General features: G+C 40.4%; 2 protein-coding genes across 4 annotated transcripts in view; both read left to right on the top strand.

The window, feature by feature from the left end:
• ctsh (cathepsin H) overlaps positions 1–15,447 on the top strand; it is a 34,415-nt gene extending 18,968 nt beyond the window's left edge. The window contains exons 6-12 of the mRNA XM_048615872.1: positions 1,531–1,617; positions 1,722–1,777; positions 2,036–2,117; positions 6,970–7,038; positions 7,708–7,814; positions 10,100–10,225; positions 11,216–15,447. Of these exons, the coding sequence (XP_048471829.1) occupies positions 1,531–1,617; positions 1,722–1,777; positions 2,036–2,117; positions 6,970–7,038; positions 7,708–7,814; positions 10,100–10,225; positions 11,216–11,291 (603 nt within the window). The 3' untranslated portion in view covers positions 11,292–15,447. The remainder of the gene's footprint in view (positions 1–1,530; positions 1,618–1,721; positions 1,778–2,035; positions 2,118–6,969; positions 7,039–7,707; positions 7,815–10,099; positions 10,226–11,215) is intronic.
• A 1,484-nt stretch (positions 15,448–16,931) lies between these two features.
• The window catches only part of blm (BLM RecQ like helicase), a 49,077-nt gene continuing 46,062 nt past the window's right edge, over positions 16,932–19,946 (top strand). The window contains exons 1-2 of one of the 3 annotated variants that reach the window (XM_048615870.1): positions 16,932–17,046; positions 18,772–18,889. In XM_048615870.1, coding sequence (XP_048471827.1) covers positions 18,792–18,889 — 98 coding nt within the window. In that variant the 5' untranslated portion in view covers positions 16,932–17,046; positions 18,772–18,791. Of the gene's footprint in view, positions 17,054–17,158; positions 17,523–18,771; positions 18,890–19,946 lie in introns of those variants that run through there. The other 2 variants (XM_048615871.1, XM_020533277.2) reach the window with 2 other exon arrangements.

The raw sequence follows: 19,946 nt of genomic DNA, 5'->3' as shown, positions 1-19,946 counted from the left end.
CAATCTAACTTATTACAAGACAATTCTATTCACTCAAAACACTTTCAACACAATAGTACAGCAACCAGTCTAGAGTCTATTTAAAAACAGTCTCCATGAACCTCTGCAAACAGAGCTCATGATTTAAAATACTTTAATATACTCTGATTTTAAAAACAACTACTTCTCCAGCAAAATCCAGTGAGCTGAGGTTACTCCTTCAATGTACAGTCTGAGGGGAGGGTCCTGAGTATGCTGGATCACTCCATTCCTCCTGTATTTTTATCTGACTGTTGCATCCACCTAGATGTAGTTAATTTGTGCCTACCTGAGCTGACAGCACCAAATACTTTGTATAGCCTAGTGTGGGCAGTTGGAAATGTACTAATACAAGTTCTCTAGAGAGTTCTTAATTAATTATTGCACTAATACCTGTGAATGTGGGGTCATTTGAGGTTGCAGGAACTGGAGGCTATTCAGTCCCTCTAGTATTGGCACATGAACTGGCACCACAGGCTAGAGTAGTCTGTGGTCTAAGTCACGTGACTCTGAGAGGAAATGAGTTGAACTTTATTCAGTGTTTTCCCAGGTACAGACAGAATATTGTGACTGATAATTTCCTTATCCCTTCCATAGTATTGATCTCCCAGGAGATGAAAAAACATCAAGATAATGAGGGAGGAAAATATTATCTAAATTATTCTCTGACCGCCTCCCCCACCCTCCCCCTCCCCCCTCACACAGACCAACTCTTCTCTATGAAGATACTGATCTTCGATTTATATTCTAATGTCTGCATCAGTTGGGAACTAGTCCAGATCCCACTCGAGCTAATCAGCAACACTTTCTACACGCATGCTACTCACAAAGGAAATGTCACCCAATATTCTATTCCTGCTCCTCTTCCATTTAACCTTCAGCATTCTGGTTTCCCCATCACTCCCATTCTGTTTTTAAAACCATAATAATCTATCAGTAAGGACACAATGTAACACTTTACCTGCTATTGATATATAAAAACAACTAACATTCCCACCAATTTTACTTTGGAGTGAGTAGTTTATTTAAGTCCATGTCATCTTTAAATTATATTGTATAGCTGCACACTTTTTGTAACTTAAAGAAACTGACTTCTGCACAAGACTGCTTTGGAACTTGGGTTGCTATACAGCATTGCAACTTGCAGGGAGCATCTAAGTCTACATTGCTTTAACAATAGCATTGAGACGTTGGTCTTTAACATATTGATTGATTCAAGGTGAGAAAAAGAACATTGAAGCAAAGGAGATATTAGGACAGGTGGCCAAAAATTTGGTCAAGTTTTGAGGAGCATCTTAAGGATGGAAAGAAAAGTAGGGAGGCAGAGGGATTTAGGGAGGGAGTTCCAGAACCTGCTACCCAAACAGCTATTAGCACAGGCACCAATGGGAGTAAAAAGAATTAGAAAGGCTAAAGTAAATGGACCCAGCTCCTGAAGCCTAGCTTAGGTGATTAAAGTTCTTTAAGCTTGGAATTGCTCACAATGCTGTTTCTGGATTATGTTCTATACAGGGTGGCTGTGGCAGCTGCTGGACCTTTTCCACCACTGGATGTCTAGAATCTGTAATTGCAATAAAATCAGGAAAACTTGTCTCACTGGTGAGTGCCACAAAAAACTTTGCTAACCTTTTGGAATAACAATTATTACATATCTCTGCTGTAGCAGTTGGAGATGTTGATATTTTTTAACCTTTTTTCTGTAGGCAGAACAACAACTTGTGGACTGTGCTCAGAACTTTAAAAATCATGGATGTGCTGGGTGAGTGATTCAGAGGCACAGTTTCCAGTAATATCTTTTTTGAACCTGAATAGCAGATGATTAGGGGTAAAGTTTCTAAGATTAATACAATGCTCATTTCTCCTTATTTTGCATTCTCCTCCACACCAGAAGAGATTATCCATAATTAATAAATTCTGCTTTAAATAACATAATGTTCATTACATTATAAAATAATAACTTTATGTTAACGGTCCTGTATCTAGTTTCCATTTTACAATATTATTTTACTTTCTTTAGGGGACTGCCAAGTCAAGCCTTTGAATATATTAAATACAACAATGGACTGGAAAGGGAACAGGATTATCCTTATGAAGGAAAGGTCTGACTTCACAGTTTTTAAACTGTCCAATAAGAGTAGTGTCTCACTTGCTGGTGCAATGCTTTTATCACAAGGCTTTCGAAAAATGAACAGAAACTCTTCAAAATGATGACTTACAGAGAACACAAACAATGAACTGGACCCTGACCCATTGGAAGCAATTCCTACTTTTGTCCAAACTAATCAGAATGGAAAAATTGAAATAAATTCAAAACACTGAAATGTGTGTGCATAAGTAGTTTAGGCTAATGTGTTTGAGATTGACTCTATTGAAGTGCCTTTACCTTCTGGTGCAATCAGCACAAGCCCACCAGCATTACTGTTTCCCTTTTGTTCATGTAACATAAGTGCCTTTAATTCTTCTTACTGCAAACTCAGCTAAACACAGCAGGCATAATTAGAACACTAATACAAAGTACAGGCCAATATGAGGGAGATTAAGGGAGACAAGATGGCTGTGGCGGATATTTGAAGAGGGGACTTTTAATTCCCAAGTTTAGATTTGTGGGAACAACTACTTGTGTTCAGCTGCAGTCTCCATGTGGGTATCAAAGCATTGCCTGTCAACATTAAAATAAACCATAAAAACCGAAAGAACTGCAGATGCTGTAAATCGGGAACAAAAACAAAGTTGCTGGAAAAGCTCAGCAGGTCTGGCAGCATCTGAAGTGGGGAAGAAAAGAGTTAACATTTTGGGTCTGGTGACCCTTCCTCAGAACTGAACTAAAATAAACCAATTGGCTTGATACCAAGTAACAAACATCAATTTACGCATATTTTTAGGTTGCAAAGTCCTTAACCAATTGCATGTTCTTATATCTACTCTACCTTTCATTTGCAACTGTGATTCAGCAAATTGAGATGTCATTGGGATTTTTCAGTGAATAAGATTTTCAAATTTCAATGTTGAGAATTAATTGTAATATGTAATTTAAGGATGCTTGTCAGTAAAAATGAATATTAGAGGAAAAAAATGTCCCAATGTGGGACACAATCATATCCTTGGGATTAAGAGCCATTATGTACCAGTTGTGCCTTGCAGACTGGAAGACCTTTTGAACAAAAATTTAATACACCTGGATCTAGCCTAAAGATGGCCTTAATCTCCATATCAATGTCTGAGGGTCAATCAAGGGATTGACAGCAAATATTTAACATCAGTAATGTACAAGCTAGATACTTAGATTATGCCTGTTTGTAGCATTGTTCTGAGTATTTTTTTTTAAACAAGATCTAAATTCCAGGCACTGACCAGAAAGGCATCAGAAGCACTTGCATGTACAGTGGTAGAAAAGTGTACTTTTCCTGATGCCTTTCCGGTCAGTGACAGGAGTTTTGGAACCAAGAAAATCCTAGATTTCAATCACCTGTGAACTTGAAATATTAAATATGTCTTGTCATAAATTCTAATTTTTAACCTATGCAGCTGTATAGAACTTTGGTGAGGCCACATTTGGAATATTGTGTGCAGCTCTGCTTGCTACACTACGAGAAGGATATGCAGGCTTTGGAGAGGGTGCAAAAAAAAAATAGTCTACCAGGACGTTGCGTTGTTTGGAGGGTATTAGCTATGAGGAGAGATTGGACAAACTTGGTTCATTTTGGCTTGAATGTCAAAAGATGAGGGGCGACCTGGTAGAAGTTTACAAAATTATGAAAGGCCTGTTTCTGCACTTTATAGAATCCCCAAACATTTGTGGACTAGACTGGGTCATACAACAATCAACAATGGATACAGGATCACAGAACCTATGGCTAATATCTGATTTATATATGGACTTGAGTGAAAGAAACTTGTGGACACTTGTGAAATTTGCACAACTCATAATTTAAGGATGGATCAAAATGTACAGACAATGAAGTTTGCAGACCACTCCCATCTACATCAAGAAATGACAAAAGAGAAGATTTAATATTAATTTGTGACATGTTGAAGTGAATATCACTATTGATATCTTATTGTATAACAGTGAAGTTCCAGTCAGAGTGAGTGGACCTCAGAAGTGTTAACCTCACAATCTTGTGACTTTTTTTTTGAAACGGAAACTGGCTTCAGTGTTTGTAGCTTTATTTACCTACGAAACTAAGGGGAAAAGCAGAACTCAAAACCATCAAAGCTGAGTCATCAGCTCAAAATCAGCTACAAGCTGTTAGGCTGACAAGTATCCTTTCTAACTTCACATTCACCTGAGAACAAACTTCCTGGCAAGTCAACTATAATCATGAAGTGCTTCAAGACGCTGTTATGGCCCACATCAACTCCAGCCTCCCAGTCTGTGTCGATACCCTGCAATCTGCATACCAGCGAAACCAGTCCACAGCAGATGTCACTTCCATAGCGCTACACATCCCCAGAACATCTGGATAACCAGGACACCTATATCAGACACCTACTCATCGACTTACAGCTCTGCCTTCAACACCATAATCCCCTCTAGACTAATTTCGAAACTCAAAGACCTAAGTCATGGCTCCAACCTCTGCAACTGGATCCTTTAGCTTCCTGACCCACAGACAGCAATCGGTGGACAACTGCATCTCCTCAACATTGGAGCCCCATCCACTCTCCTGAGCATGGGTTCTCAGCCCCCTATTATACTCCATGTACACCCACAACTATGTTGCCAAATTCTGAATGAACGCCATCTACATGTTTGATGACACCACTGTGGTAGGATGTGTATCAAACAATAAGTCAGAATACAGGAAGGAGACAGACGGCTTGGTGTCACGGTGCAATGATAACGACCTGTCTCACTTGGCAAAACGAAAGAACTGATCATTGACTTCTAGTGGAAAGGAGGAGGGTACACCCCTATCTGCATCAACAGAGCTGAGGTGGAGAAGTTGAGTGTGTCAAGATCATAGATCATAGATCCCTACATTGTGGAAACAGGCCCTTCGGCCCAACAAGTCCACGCTGACCCTCAGAGCATCCCACCCAGACTGATTTTCCCTCTATAACACACCTAATCTACACATCCCTGAACACTATGAGCAATTTAGCATGGCCAATTCACCCAACCTACGCATCCCTGGACCGTGGGAGGAAACCACAGCACCGGGAGGAAACCCACGCAGACACGGGGAGAATGTGTGGAGTTTGCACGGACAGTCACCCGAGGGTGGAATTGAACCCAGGTCTCTGGCGCTGTGAGGCAGCAGTGCCACCGACAAAAACCAACAATCTGTTCTGGACTTCCCATGTACACCCAGCAGTCAAGAAGGCCATACAATGCCTCGTCTTCCTCAGGTGGCTTAGGAAATTTGGCATGTCCATAAGGACCTTCACCAACTTTTACAGATGTACCTTAGAAAGTATGCTATCCGGGTGTGTAATGGCCTGGTATGGTAATTGCTCTATCCAGGACCGTAAGAAACTACAGAAGGTTGTGTGCGTAGCGGAGTCCATCACAAAAGCCAGCCCCTGCTCCCAATCCATGGACTCCATTTATTCTTGTTGCTGTGGAAAGGCTGCCAACATCAAAGACCCCCTGCCAACCCACTAATGCTCTCTCTCAACTTCTGCCGTCAGGCAGAAGATACAGAAGCTTGAACACATGCACCAGCAGGTTCGACAAATGTTCTTCCCTGCTGTTACTAAACTGCTGAATGGACTTTCTAGCTTCAAATAATGTTGGTCTTGCTTTGTACACTTCCTGTGTAACCTTGTATGCCTTGGTCTGTCTAAGCACTCTATGATCTGTATGTCCTTGTTTGCGATGATCTGCCTGTGCTGCTCACAAAACAAAGCTTTTCACTGTACTTGGGTACGTGTGACTGCAAAAAAATTTGATCAAATTAAATCAACTACTAGAAACCTCACCGCTTACTCTAAATCCTCTGCTCTACAAGACCTTCACTTCGGAGAACTTTAATTCATCTAGGTAAATTACAGGCCTGCTACAAAAGGGATTGAAATTTATTCTAAATTGTAATTGTATTGTTTTTCTTTTTCATCTGCATCTAATCTTTGATTATTGTGTGTGAGATAAATGGGTGAGATGGCATGTTTGTAAATTTTTAGGGTCAAGTGTGGGATAATAAACTATCTTCTTTATTTCAAAACTCAAAAATGCCTGCTGCTGAAATCATTAAAATTGAGAATTACCACTTTGCTAAAACATGTGCATCTCCCATACAAAGCAAATGTTCTGTCCTTGACAATATCCAATAACTAAAACTTGAAAGAATGCGTGATTAGGGTTTAAAAATTTAATTAAATGTTTAATTTCCAGTGCCAGCGAAGTTGTATAGCAGCAATTAAGTCTTTTCATGCAGTTGAAAGTTCAGACTTCAGTGGATAAGACCTAATCTTTTCTGGTGTGTTTAATGGATATATACTAGATAAGTACGCCAAGTTCATGGCCTTCATGTTTGAGTGCCAGGATTCTCAGCAAGGTCCGGATGCGATAAAGTTTGTGGAGGAGCAGGCAAACTTGAACAAATCCTCATCGTCTGTGAACCAACACATTAGCCTGGGTTTTACATTCAAAATCTAAATCTCTCAACAATCTATGACATCTGCACATAAATGGGTCAACATGAAAATTAGGAAGCTGTTGCATGTAAGAAGCTTACGGGGAACATTAGTTAGCACACTGTTTTACATTCTTTCCCACTTGTATTGACTACCAATTCTTTGACTTATTTCATATAAACTTTGAGAGGCTGTTTTGAGATTGACATTTCCCCTCAATTTTGAGGCTGATATTCCATCCTAAAATTGTTTAGAAAGTCAGCACTGCTTTGGTAGTAACTTTTCAACGAACAGAAAATCTGTCAAACCAATATAATGATGCAGCAATTAATAGCCATGTTACGAAAATATTTTTTTTTGTCTTTCTCTTAGGATGGACCTTGTAGATTCCAGCGGAGCAAAGCTGCTGCATTTGTCAAGGATATAGTCAATATCACTCAAGTAGGTTACAGATCTTTCAGTAACCATGTTATGATCTGGCATAATAGTGCTTGTTTGATGTTCCCAGCCACTTCTTTTCTAAACCAAGTACTGGGCAAAATGCTGGCATAGCGGCAATATCTCTGAACTAGTAATCCAGAGGCCCAGACTAATTCCTTGGTGACGTTGGTTCAAATCCTGCTGGTGGACATTTATTCCAGTTATTAAAAATCTGGAATTGAAAACTAGTGTCAAAATTGTGACCATAAGGCTATTATTGATTGTCATTAAAGGATAAACATCAGGTTCATGCTAAGTTTATGAACGTTACCAGTTTCGCATATATGTGATTCCAGACCACAGCCATATGATTGGCTCTTCACTGTTCTCTGAATTGCCTGGCAAGTCACTTTGTTCAAGGCCAATTAAGGAATGGGCAATGAATGTTGGTTCTGTCAATGACTCCCACATCCCACAAAATGACAAATGAAACAAACTACAGAAATAAGTTATAAAAACCTAACCATATACAAATAGGTTCAAATTTCTTGATTTTTATTCTGAAATGATTAGAACCAATTGATTTTGAATTGCAATTCTGAGTTGAGTCTCAAAACACACTAAGAATGCTGCACTCATTGCTCACCACTGAGAAAGTATAATCGATCTAATACTCTGTCTGTTCTGTAGTATGATGAAGATGGAATGGTGGATGCTGTGGCAAGACTGAACCCGGTCAGTTTTGCTTTTGAAGTGACTGATGACTTTTTATTTTACACAAAAGGTGTTTATTCCAAGTAAGTGCTCGATTTTCAAGACGGTAGCTCAATACCACCATGGGCAATGAGTAATCTGCAATAAATGTTGGTCCTGGCAGCAATGTCAAAATTTGATGAACATTTTGAAAAATTAACATCTTTATACTCCAGATTTGATTTCAAAAAGGGCCTATTTGGGATGAGAACATAATTGAGTTTCTCCATGCTGGAGAGCCGGAGGGAGTAAGAGAACAGGCAAGCTAGAGCCAAAGAAGTACTTTTGTCATGTTATTGCTGTAGCTCCCACAAACAGTAATGTGAAAATGATCAGAATTTTTTTTAGTGATATTGGATGAGGGATGAATGTTGGCCCAGGATACTTGGAGATCTCCAAAACTATTCTTCAGAGTAGTGGCCATGGGATTATGACCATCTTTATAGGCCAGACAAGGCTTTGGTTTAACATCGAACTGAAAGGTGTCCTCAATGCCCTCTAATGGCCCATGGACAGCATATTTCTTCCAAAGATTCACATAAAACAGGTTGTGCTCTAAGTTTCAATAGCATTGTTCCACTTTGAGAACAGGTGATTAGCCTGACTCACAACTCCCTAAGAGGAAAACAAGCTCGCTGTGATGGAATAGCTACCATTTCATTCAAATAGGACACAGCACCACCAACCGCCACCCCACAAAACCTGCCCACCCAGTATTCAGACATTAGAACTCTTGCTTCCATTCATCATGAATGAAGATGGTAACAAATAATCTTCTGAGTCACAGACTAACCCATAGTGATGGTTCACTCCACTAATGAACCAGAACAAGGCCTAGATGGAATAATTGCTATAATTACAGCTTGCACGCATGACTCCTCCTCAAAATGACAGGAAGATTAAAGTGGTGTTCCTTGATTCAGGTGGAACATTAAACTGGGGGCCTATCTGCCTTGTCAGATGGGTGGAAAAAGTCTTGGGGCCCCTTTTGAAATAAAGTAGGGTAAATTGTCATGGCCAATATTTATCCCATAATGTTGATCACTAAAACTGGTTGTCTGTTTATTATTGCATTGCTTGTGGAGGCTTGCTGTGTACATAATGGTTGTTTCATTTATTACAATGACTGCACTCCAAAAGTAGTTTCTTGATTTTAAAGTGTATTGTGACTTCCTTAAGTTCTATATCAATGCTAGTGTTTTGCTCTCATTTTGCTGTACCATAGGGGGTTTAGTTCAGAGATCTTCAGAGGCATAAAGCAGTTGGAAAAGTGATAGCACCTTATGGATCTGCCAGGCTGTCTTTGCTTGTTACTGATTTCCTTCAAAATTGGTGACCCAGTCTGACCATCATTTTGAGAGTTTTTGCTGAACCTGTAGCAAAATCTCTGCTCTTGGCAAGTCCAATGGGTCAATCAGAAGGCCCAGTGTATGGGATTCTTTGTAAAATCCTAGGAGCCCCTACCCTGACATGTTCCTTCATAGTGGGGTATCCGCTCATTGCTGCTTCTATCAGACATTAGGAACAGGTGTAGAATATTTAGTCCCTTGAGCCTGTTCTGATGTTCAATGGCTGAAGTATGATCTAATTTCTAACCATCTTTATCCATTATCCCTTCATTACTTTGGTTAACAAAAATCTGTTAATCAGTTTTAAATTTAATAATTGATGTAACATCTATTACAGAAGGGAGTTGCAAAATTCGACCACTCTTTGCATGTAGAAATGTCTCCAACCTTTACTACTAAAAGGTCAGGCCCTAACATCGATGATGCTCACTAGTTCTATAGATACCCCAACCATCAGAAAAATATTCTGTGCATCTACACCATCTATTCCCTCTAATATTCTAAATTTCAATCAAATTATCCCTTAACCCTCTATGGAAGAGAGAAGACTAGTTGATGTAACCTTTCTTCATTTAATCAATGCTAGACTTTCTTCAAAGCTAGTGTATTCTTCCTAAGGTGCAATAGCCAGAACTGCTAATGGTAACTCTAGGTATGGCCTAACCAGTGCTTTGAGCATCTGGAGCATGACTTCACCCTCTGAGTATAATGTCTAGCATTCTACTGGCCTACTAAATTATTTTCTGTAATAGTGCATGACAATTTAATGATCTGTATATCTTGACTGCCAAATGTCTGGACCTTCACTGTGCCTAACTTTTAACTATTTAGAATATACCCTCTTCTGTTCTTTTTAAGTTGTTCTCTCTCTGCAATTTTATAATGGGAAAAGTTGAATGGAATTACATATAGTTACAAGGATTTTGATGTATTAAATAGAAATTGGGACATATGATTTACAAAGCATAATTCTTCCACAGTCCAAGCTGCAGTTCTACACCTGACAAAGTGAATCATGCTGTGCTGGCTGTGGGCTATGGAGTGTCCAATGGGACCAAGTACTGGATTGTGAAGAATTCCTGGGGCACTTCCTGGGGAATTGATGGGTCTGTACACTTTTCTTTTTGTTCAAATTGATAAAGTTAGATTATTTTTTTAAGACCAAGTACGTGAATTTTAGGATGCCTTTTTTAGTGGGTAATAAAGTAAGCATTCCAATGGCTTGGTTTGTTGAGGATAGTTTGAGCTGAACCATGAAGTCAGGAAGGTCTCCAGGTCGATATTTAGTCTGTTGGGGTATCCTCTTATGTTGCCCTCTGTGCTGAAAATTAAGTAAAAGCATAGCATATTATGTTGATTTTAAGTGAAAATTTCAGCATTTATTTAACCACTTATATGAAAATACAAGGCAAAAGTAGCAGTTGACAATATGGCCCCTCAAGTCTGCTCTCACTCTGAGGTTGCAGCTGATGTTCTGCTGAACCCTGCTTCCCTGAAATATTCCTATGTTCCACGATTCCAAATATCTGTTGACATCTTTATAATAGTGGAAGAGAAGCCCCTTCAAAATGAAATCTCTCACACTCCACGTAAACACGGAACAAAGACACATTCAGGCTGCAGACATTACAGGCAGAATAGGAATACGTGGAAGTGACTTAACAGGTTAATTCTCAGGATTGTTCTGTGTAATGCTCTTGAGACATCAGCATGTGACCAGTTTTGGATGAACCTATTTTGTTTGGTGTATCCAACAATTAATGTGCATAGGAGCTGAACTACCTTTTTGGTTGAGTGAAATTTGAGGGCATAAAATCGTCATACAAGTGTTAGCCATGCTAAGGCAACAGTCACTCAATCAGGGCTTATAGTAACAAAGCTACTCAATTCCAGAAAAAAAAACCTGTCACCGTAACATTAACCCTAAAACACACTTATTCAAATCTTTTCATCAACTGATGTCTGTCCATTCTGTTGTTCATGGAAGCTAGTTTAATTACCATTACCAGACGTTTTCTACATTACAGCGACTTTGGAACATCCTGAGGTTGTAAAAGGTGCTGACAAAATACAATTTTTCTTTTTTTTTTTTGTAGATATTTCTACATTGAACGAGGAAAGAACATGTGTGGCTTGGCAGCATGTGCTTCCTACCCCATTCCCTTGCTTTGAGGTGTCTGGGTTGCTGAGGTGGAATGGAATCCTCTTTGGATGAGTCATTACTAAATAGCTTGGCTGAAGTGATACAAGGGGAAATATTTACAATGTTGATTACTGCTTAAAAATAATTATTTTCCAAACTGCTTCTTTATTGAAATTGCACTGACTTTTTTTAATAATACTTAGCATATTTTTTATTTCTTGTATCATAAAATGATTTCTAATGACCAGTTTTAAAAGCTCACTACATTAAATGCAGTCAAATTTATGTAAAATTTCAACTAGAAGCAAATGTACAGTTTATGAAAAGGATCACTTGTGGCAAATGAATGTTCTTTGAGAAATCCAGTCAGCACTTTTTTTTAAAATGAGTGATTAAAAATCTATGGCAGATATTCAAATTGATCATTTTAGCTAGAGTCTGAGATTAAAATAAGATATTTCTGTCAATGAGCTTTACACATCTATCAGAGTTCAGTGTCAAAACTTTAATAAAAGCTGAGCCTTAATTTAAAAATAACTCAATGCTGCAAATCTGAAACAAATGCAAAATATGTTTAAAATACAGAGAAATCTCACCAATGTCAAAAAGGGGCAAAGACAGCTAAAGTTCCAGATTCAAACCCAACTGATAAAAAGAAGGCAAGACGTCTCTGTCTCTGAAGATAATCCTAATTTTAAAGAATTTGAATTCTAATTAACACATTCGCTCTCCATGCTCCCTGAGTGGGGACAATGTCACAAAAGAGAGGCAGGTAGTCAAAGTGAACACCATCCTCTATGGGGCCACATCTAACCAGGACCTGTGGATGAGCGTCTTGGCCAGGTTAAGGTATAGGCCTTTTATCAGGTTCCAATGCTTGGGTTTTCTGAAGCTGCTGCTTTTATTTTAGTGCCAATAAATGCAACTTGGCATAATCTAATCTCATTATGAATTGTATACTCCTCAAGCAATGCATTTCACTCCATGTGATATTAAGAAACAGCTGAAGGCACAGAATATTGCAAACCCTATGAGCTGGCACAACAGTACAGTAATAAGACTAAAGACTTGTACTACAGATCTAGCCATGCCCCAACCATAAGATGTAGGAGCAGAAATTAGGCCATTCAGCCATGGCTGAGAAGTTTCTCAACACCATTCTCCCATCTTCTCCCTGTAACCTTTGATCCACTTGACAATCAAGAACCTATCGATCTCTGTCTTAAATATACTCAATGACCTGGCCTCCACAGCCTCACATCATCGTTCTGGACTTTTTCACTGTTTCATGCTAATCTATATTCCTTTTTATACTGTAACAACACTTTTGTTTTACTCTAAGATTTGTACCTAGGTACCTGTACCTAAATTGGTGCCATTAAAGCCAGCCATTGTAAAAACTTTTCACTGGAGTACATGTGACAATAAAGGACATTCTATTCTATTCTATCAATGAATTCCATAGATTCACCATTCTCTGGCTGAAGAAGTTTCTCCTTGTCCCTATTTTAAGGGGTCTTCCCTTTACTCTAAAGCTGTGCCCTTGGGTTCTAGATTCTCCTGCTAATGGAAACATCTTCCCATCGCCCACTCTGTCCAGGCCATTCAGTATTCTGTAAGTTTCAATTAGATCCCCTTCATCCTTCTAAATTCCATCGAATATAGGCCCAGAGTCCTCAAACGTTCCTCATGTGTTAAGTCTTTCATGCCTGGGATCATTCTTGTGAACGTCCTCTGGACCTCCTACAGGGCCAGTACATCCTTCCTAAAGTATGAGGCCCACAATTGCTCACAATACTCTAAATGTGGTCTGACCAGAGCCTTATAAAGCCTCAGAGGTACAACCCTGCTTTTATATTCTAGTCCACTCAAAATAATTGCAACATTGTATTTGCCTTTCTAACTACTGACTCAACCTGCAAGTTTACTTCAAGGGAATCCTGGAGTAGGACTCCCAAGTCCCTTTGTACTTCAGATTTCTGAATTTTCTCCCCATTCTGAAAAATTTTAATATTTATTCTTTCGACTAAAGTGCATGACCTCACACATTCCCACGCTGATCCAGTACAGCCACAGCTCAGGCATTTACCTGGCAACGTGGAATGCATATGTCCTGTACACAAAAAGCAGGACAGATCTAATCCAGCCACTTTACCACTCTTGAGTCTACTCTCAATCAAGAGCAAAGTGATGAAAGGGGCTGTTGATGGTGCTATCAAGTGGAATTTGTTCAGCGATAACTTGCATGCAGACACCCAGTTCTAGTTCTACCAAGATCACTATGGCTTTGTTACAAACACGTCCAAAAGGGCTGAACTCCAAAGGTGAGGTGAGAGTGGAGACAGAAAGGACTGCAGATGTTGGAAGCTAGAGTCAAAAAATGTGGAGCTGGAAAAGTACAGCAGGTCAGACAGCATCCGAGGAACAGCAAAGTCAATGTTTCGGGTTGGAACTCTTCTTCGGGACAGGTGACAGTAACTGCTCCTGACATTAAAGCAACATCTACCTGAGTGTGGCATCAAGGAACTCTAATAAAACTCAAGTCAATGAGATTCCAGGGGGAAAAAAATCTCTCCATTGGTTGGAGTTGCACCTAGCAGAAAGGAAGATAGTTGAGTTTGTTGAAGGTTAAACATCTCAATTAAAGGACATCACTGCAGGAATTCCTCAGAATTGTTTGAGGTCCAACCATCTTCAGCTGATTCATCAACAACTTTCAGTCTGTCATTAAGTCAAAAGTTAGGAATAGTTATAGATGATAGCACAATGTTCAGTATCACTTGGACACTGAAGCAGCTTGTGTTCATATACAGCAAGACTTGCACAACATCTAGCTTGGGCTGATAAATAGCAAATAACATTACCCAAAACAGGCAATGACTCTCTCCAACAATTGAGAATGGAACCATCACCCCCTGATGTTTAATGGCAGTTTGATCTTTGAATCCACCACTATCAACTTCATAGAGGTTGCTAATAATTGTACTGGACCAGCCATAAAATACAAAGGCTACAACAACTGGTGAGAGACAAGGAATTCTGTGTCACGTTGCTCACTTTGACTCCCCCAGCCCTCGTTCGTCTAGAAGGTACAGGTCAGGAATGTCATTGAATACTCTCAAATGGGCACTGCTGTGACAACACTCAAGAAGCTTGGCAGTATCCAGAACAAAGATGACCCCTTGGTTGGCACCACATTAATCACTTTCCACATTCAATCCCTCCACCACTGACGCACAGTGACAGCAGTGTGTACAAGATGTGCTGTGGTTGTTCGCCAACAATTTTCTTTGACAGCACTTTTCCAAACCTGTAAGCTCCACCATTGAGAACAAGGGTAGCAGATACATGTGAACATCAAAACCTGAAAATTACCCTCCAAGCCATTCATCATCCTGATTTAGAACTTTCAACCGTTCCTTCACTGTGGCTGGATCTCCCTGGCTAAAGCACTGTGGATGTGCCTATGCCCCAAGGACTGTAACAGTTCAAGAAGGCAGTTCACCATCAGCTTCTCCCAGGCAATTAGGGATCATCAATAAGTGCTGGATTAGCTAGGGCTACTCGCCTGCCATGAATGATTTTTATTCTAAATGGTGAAAAATCACTTTGAGAAGATTCTTGCTTTGTGTTGCAATGTAAGTGAGGCTGGCAGGCTTACACCTGCTGCACTTGAAACCAAAATTAATTTCACTCTTTGATGGAGACTGGATGCTTTTACATCTGATAAATGTTGGTTATGTTAGTGACATTAGTTGAATAACTGTAGGCTTGAAACTTAAAGCCAGTGGTGCTTTCTCACAAATATTTGGGATCATACGAAAAAAGCAGAGGCCATTCAGTCTCAAACCTGACCTATTATTCAATTCAATCATGACCGATCAATATTTTAACTTTATTTTACTTAGCATACCTAACAAAAGTCCATCAAACTTAGTTTTGAAATTTTCAGTTGACCTCCAGTCTCACCAGCTTTTTGGATGAAAGAATTCTAGATTTCTAACCCCACTCAGTGATTAAACTCCTTTCAGTACGCTCTTCGCACAAGCTGAATTTCAATTAATATGTTAAGTATTTGCACAAGAACGGTATGGAACATAATTTCTGTTCTTGCATATCATTTTTATTTAGTTGTCTGTTAACCTTTTCGCAACTGAAATAAAGTTTCTATCCTTTTGCCATCAAGCATTCAGTTGTATTTTTCATGCATAAGGTACATATTGACATTTGTGATAAACCTAAAATCATCGGCACATGACTATTTTCTCATTTTATGTTTCTGTTTCAATGTCAGTGTTAGAGAATGTACACATTTTTCCAATCATGAGGGGCATGGATACGGTGAATAGTCAGGGTCTTTTCCTGAGGGTAGGGGAGTCAAAAACTAGAGGGCATAGGTTTAAGATTAGAGGGGAAAGATTTAAAAAGGGACCTAAGTGGCAACTTTTTCACGGAGAGGGTGATGCGTGTATGGAATAAACTGCCAGAGGAAATGGAGGAGGCTGGTACAATCACATCATTTAAAAGGCATCTGGATGGGTATATGAATAGGAAGGGTTTAGAGGGATGTGGGCTAAATGCTGGCAAATGGGACTAGATTAATGTAGGATATCTGGTTGGCATGGACGAGTTGGACCAAAGGGTCTGTTTCCATGCTGTGCATCTCTATGACTATAATGGGTTGCATGCAGCGTATTGCTCAGTCAGGGTGTTGGGGGAGGGGGGCCTGGGTGGGATGCTGTTTGGAGAGTTGGTGTGGACTCGATGAGCTGAATGTCCTGCTTCCAAACTGTAGGTATTCTGTGATCAGCTCCCCTCCCAATGACATCTTTTTATCCAGCAATTCCATTTGACTGTTCCAAATGCCATTCCGCAATGTTGCTACTGGAGGTCCCATTACTGTGGCATCCTGTAAAAAGCACTGCAGAAATGCAAGTCTCCTCTTTTCTAATTAATTTCATATCTAACTTTCTCTATACTCACATTTCCTGTTGAACCTGAAAGTTTCTAATTACCATGAAATGTTCTTGCCGTAATTAAATAATCATCATATCAGTGATCCCTTGCAGACGAGGATGACACTCTCCTATTCTCAGGGCGAGTCTGGAGGTGGCTGTATAGACCACTGTGGCTTCTGCAGGCTCTGCCACAGTCGGCATGGGAAGGGGTGGTTTGGGAGTTGGTGTGGCAGCACGCTCCTTTTGCTGTTTTTGTCCATTTTATTCCCTGACGTTAAGTCTCAAAGTGCTTGACGTCTTCCGGATGCTTCTCCTCCACTTTGGACAGTCTTGGGCCAGTGATTCCCCAGGTGTCTGTGGGAATGCTGCACTTTGCCAGTGAGGCCTTGAGGGTGTCACTGAAACACTTCCTCTGTCCACCTGGGGCTCACCTGCCGTATCGGAGCTGGGAGTAGAGCACCTGCTTGGGGAGTCTCCTGTCGATCATGCGGACAATGTGCCCGGCTCATAAAGATCATAACTATAACCATCAGTTTATTTTGCCCAGTGAAGCTTTGATATGGGGAGGATGGGACATTATAACATTCTGTGGGCTGTGGAAATGTCTGGGTCATCATTCACGAACCTTCCAGAGGGGGTCGGGGCCTGCTCTGAGGTGGACAGGGATTTTCACACCTTTCCTCATGGGGAGAAGCTTCAAGCCGTTACCATAGAAACCGGCGGCGGAAGTGGATCCTTGACCTACGAGCCACTTCCGGGAGATGCCTGCCGCCGGGTTTGCGCGGGATTTCAATCCGGGACAGAGCGGCCGAGGGGAGAGAGCCCGGTGAGGGGTGAGGACAGGGACGGTGCCCCGATAGGGAGGGGGTGGGGGAAGGCGCCTGGGGAAAGGGAGAGCGCCCGATGATGGTTCGGGCCCTGGTCCTGTGTGAGGGTGGCCGCCCTGTAACCAATACAGTTTGCAATGATGACAGTGCCCTTTACTGGGGGCTGCCACAAGCTTGCGATGTTAGCGGTCCCCTTTAAAACAGCCGAGACCACTGTGCAATAGTTAAAGAGCCTTCACTGACCGGTTTCAATCCCCTTAAGGGTCCTCAACCAGTTCAGTGATTTCAAACCTCTTAATGAGACGATATGAGATCCCAGAAAGAAAAACAAACTCAGCAGGTTTGTGGGGCGAAAGCGGAGTCAATGTTTCGAGTCGAGTTGAAGAGTCACTTTTTAGTTTAATGACCCTTTTCCAATGCAACAGTAAATGAAGAGAGAGCCCAGTGATTGCAGAGGTCTAAAGCGAAATTGAGGGTAAATTTCATTTTTATAAACACCTGTTTCTGGCAGGAGGCACAGGATCAATTAGCAGCTATAAATGTCATGACCTCGGAATGTCCTACACCTTTACCGCCAGTGAAATGCCTTTAAAGTGTAGTCATTGTAACAAATGCAGCAGCTATATGTGCTCAGTGAGATCTGACAAATAGCAATGTAATAAATATCAGATTATTTGAATTATTTTAGTTGAGGGGTAAATAATGGCCAGTATATTGGCATGGCCCTGTGCCCTTCGATTAACACTAAAGGATTTTTGTGTTCACCTGGGAAGGCTGATGGTGCATATGTTTGACCTCACATTTGAAAGGTGGGACTTCTGACTGTACAGCACTTCCTCAATACTGCACCTGGGAGTGTCAAGTTTCTGGAGTTGGACTTGAATCCACAACCTTCAGACTTGGTGTGAACGAAACTGAGGAAATATGACTTACATAAAAACATAGATGAAAGGAGCAGGAGGAGGCCATTTGGCCCTTTGAGGCTGCTCTGCCATTCATCATGGCTGATCGTCCAACTCAAGCCTAATCCTGCTTTCTCCCCATAACCTTTGATCCCATTCGCCCCAAGTGCTATATCTAGCTGCCTCTCAAATACATTCAATGTTTCAGCATCAACTACTTCCTGTGGTAATGAATTCCACAGACTTATCACTCTTTGGGTGAAGAAATGCCTCCTCATCTCCGTCCTGAATGGTCTACCTCAAATCCTCAGACTGTGACTCTTGGTTCAGGACACACCCACAGTCAGAAACATCCTCCATGCATCTACCCTGTCTAGTCCTGTTAGAATTTTATAAGGCTCTGTGAAATTGTTGAAAAATCTCAGCAGGTCAGAAAGCATCTGTGGAGGGAAAGCAGACTTAATGTTTCTGAATCGGGTTCTGAAGAAGTGTCAATGGACTTGAACCATTATCTCTGCTTTCTCTCCACAGTTGTTGTGTGACCTGCTAAGTTTTTCCAGAAATCTCTGATTTTGTTTCTGATTTCCAGCACCTGGAGTTCTTTGGGTTTTTTTTTGTTCAAAGCAGATTGGAAGTTGTTTTGGATCATCCCGTATGTGGTCTGCTGTATTGCAGAACTAACAGAAATTTGGGATGGAGTGCAACTGACCAGGGAGGGATGGTGTGCAAAGAAAAAGTAAAATACCGTTTTTTTTTTTTTAAAAGAAGGATTATAAATTAATCTGACACTGAACCATTATTTGAATTTGGTCTGTGCTGCAGAATGACTTGCTTACCGCAGAATGACTTGCTTACCACAGAACAACCTCCAGAAACATCTGGATCTTCATTTGGAGAAGGGAATCCACAACAAACTTTCACTTGGGAAACACAAACAAGGGTAAGTATAAAACATCTGATTGCAGTGAACTAATGCAGAACAGTGTACTGGACATGTGCTGTTTCTACACAGGTACAGTAACACTTGTGGTTAGGTTAACAGTAGAAGTGACATTAAAATTTGTATTGATTGAACGCTCTTATGTCCCTTTGTAAAAATTTAAATTTGACGCGATATTTGATGAAACACAATTCCTGGGCATTATGCCCCACATTACAAGGTTTGTATGAAATACTTACCTATCATCTGCTGATCGTGTATTTTGACCTCTTATTATAGAGCTCATAAAAAATATGTCCATAGGTTTCTATTTATCTATACTTAACAGCAGAACGCCTCAAACCTCCAAGTTGTATTTTCTTCAGTGGAAACATTCCCTGATTCTCTAGTTTCTAGTGCTCAATCCAAGATGATTAAATGTGGTTCTGGATACCATGTTTTAAGAAGGATGACATGACCTTAGAGAGTGTGGGGAGGAGATTTAGGAGAATGGGACTAGGGATGAGGGAGTTTAGTTGCTGGAAAGACTTGAGAAGCTGAGTTTGTTCTCAAAGTAAATAATGTTCAGCAGTGATTAGATTGAGGTATTCAAAATCTTGCAGGATTTTGATACAGCACATAAATGATTGGCTAAAGATTAGAGACCACATGAAGAAAAATATAGCGAGTAGTTGTAATCCGGAAAGCACTGTCTTAAAAGGTGGTGTAGCATATTGAATAAGAACCCTGAACAGAGAATTGATAATTATTTTTTATTCTTTCATAGTATTGCTGATGAAGCCAGCACTTATTGCCCATCTCTATTAGCCCTTGAGAAGGTGCTGGTGAGCCGAGCAGAATGATCTCCTGAACTTAAGACACTTTTGTGATTCTGAATTTGATCTAATGACAGTGAAGTAACAATGATATAGTTCCAAATCGTAATGGTATGTGGCTTAGAGAGGAATTTGGAGGAAGTGGTCTTCCTGTGTATCTGAGATAGTAGGAACTGCAGATGCTGGAGAATCCGAGACAACAAGGTGCAGGGCTGGATGAACACAGCAGGCCAAGCAGCATC

The sequence above is a fragment of the Rhincodon typus genome, chromosome 33 (genome assembly GCF_021869965.1).
Source record: "Rhincodon typus isolate 14 chromosome 33, sRhiTyp1.1, whole genome shotgun sequence".
NCBI lineage: Eukaryota > Metazoa > Chordata > Chondrichthyes > Orectolobiformes > Rhincodontidae > Rhincodon > Rhincodon typus.
This window is presented reverse-complemented; position numbering and strand designations above follow the sequence as displayed.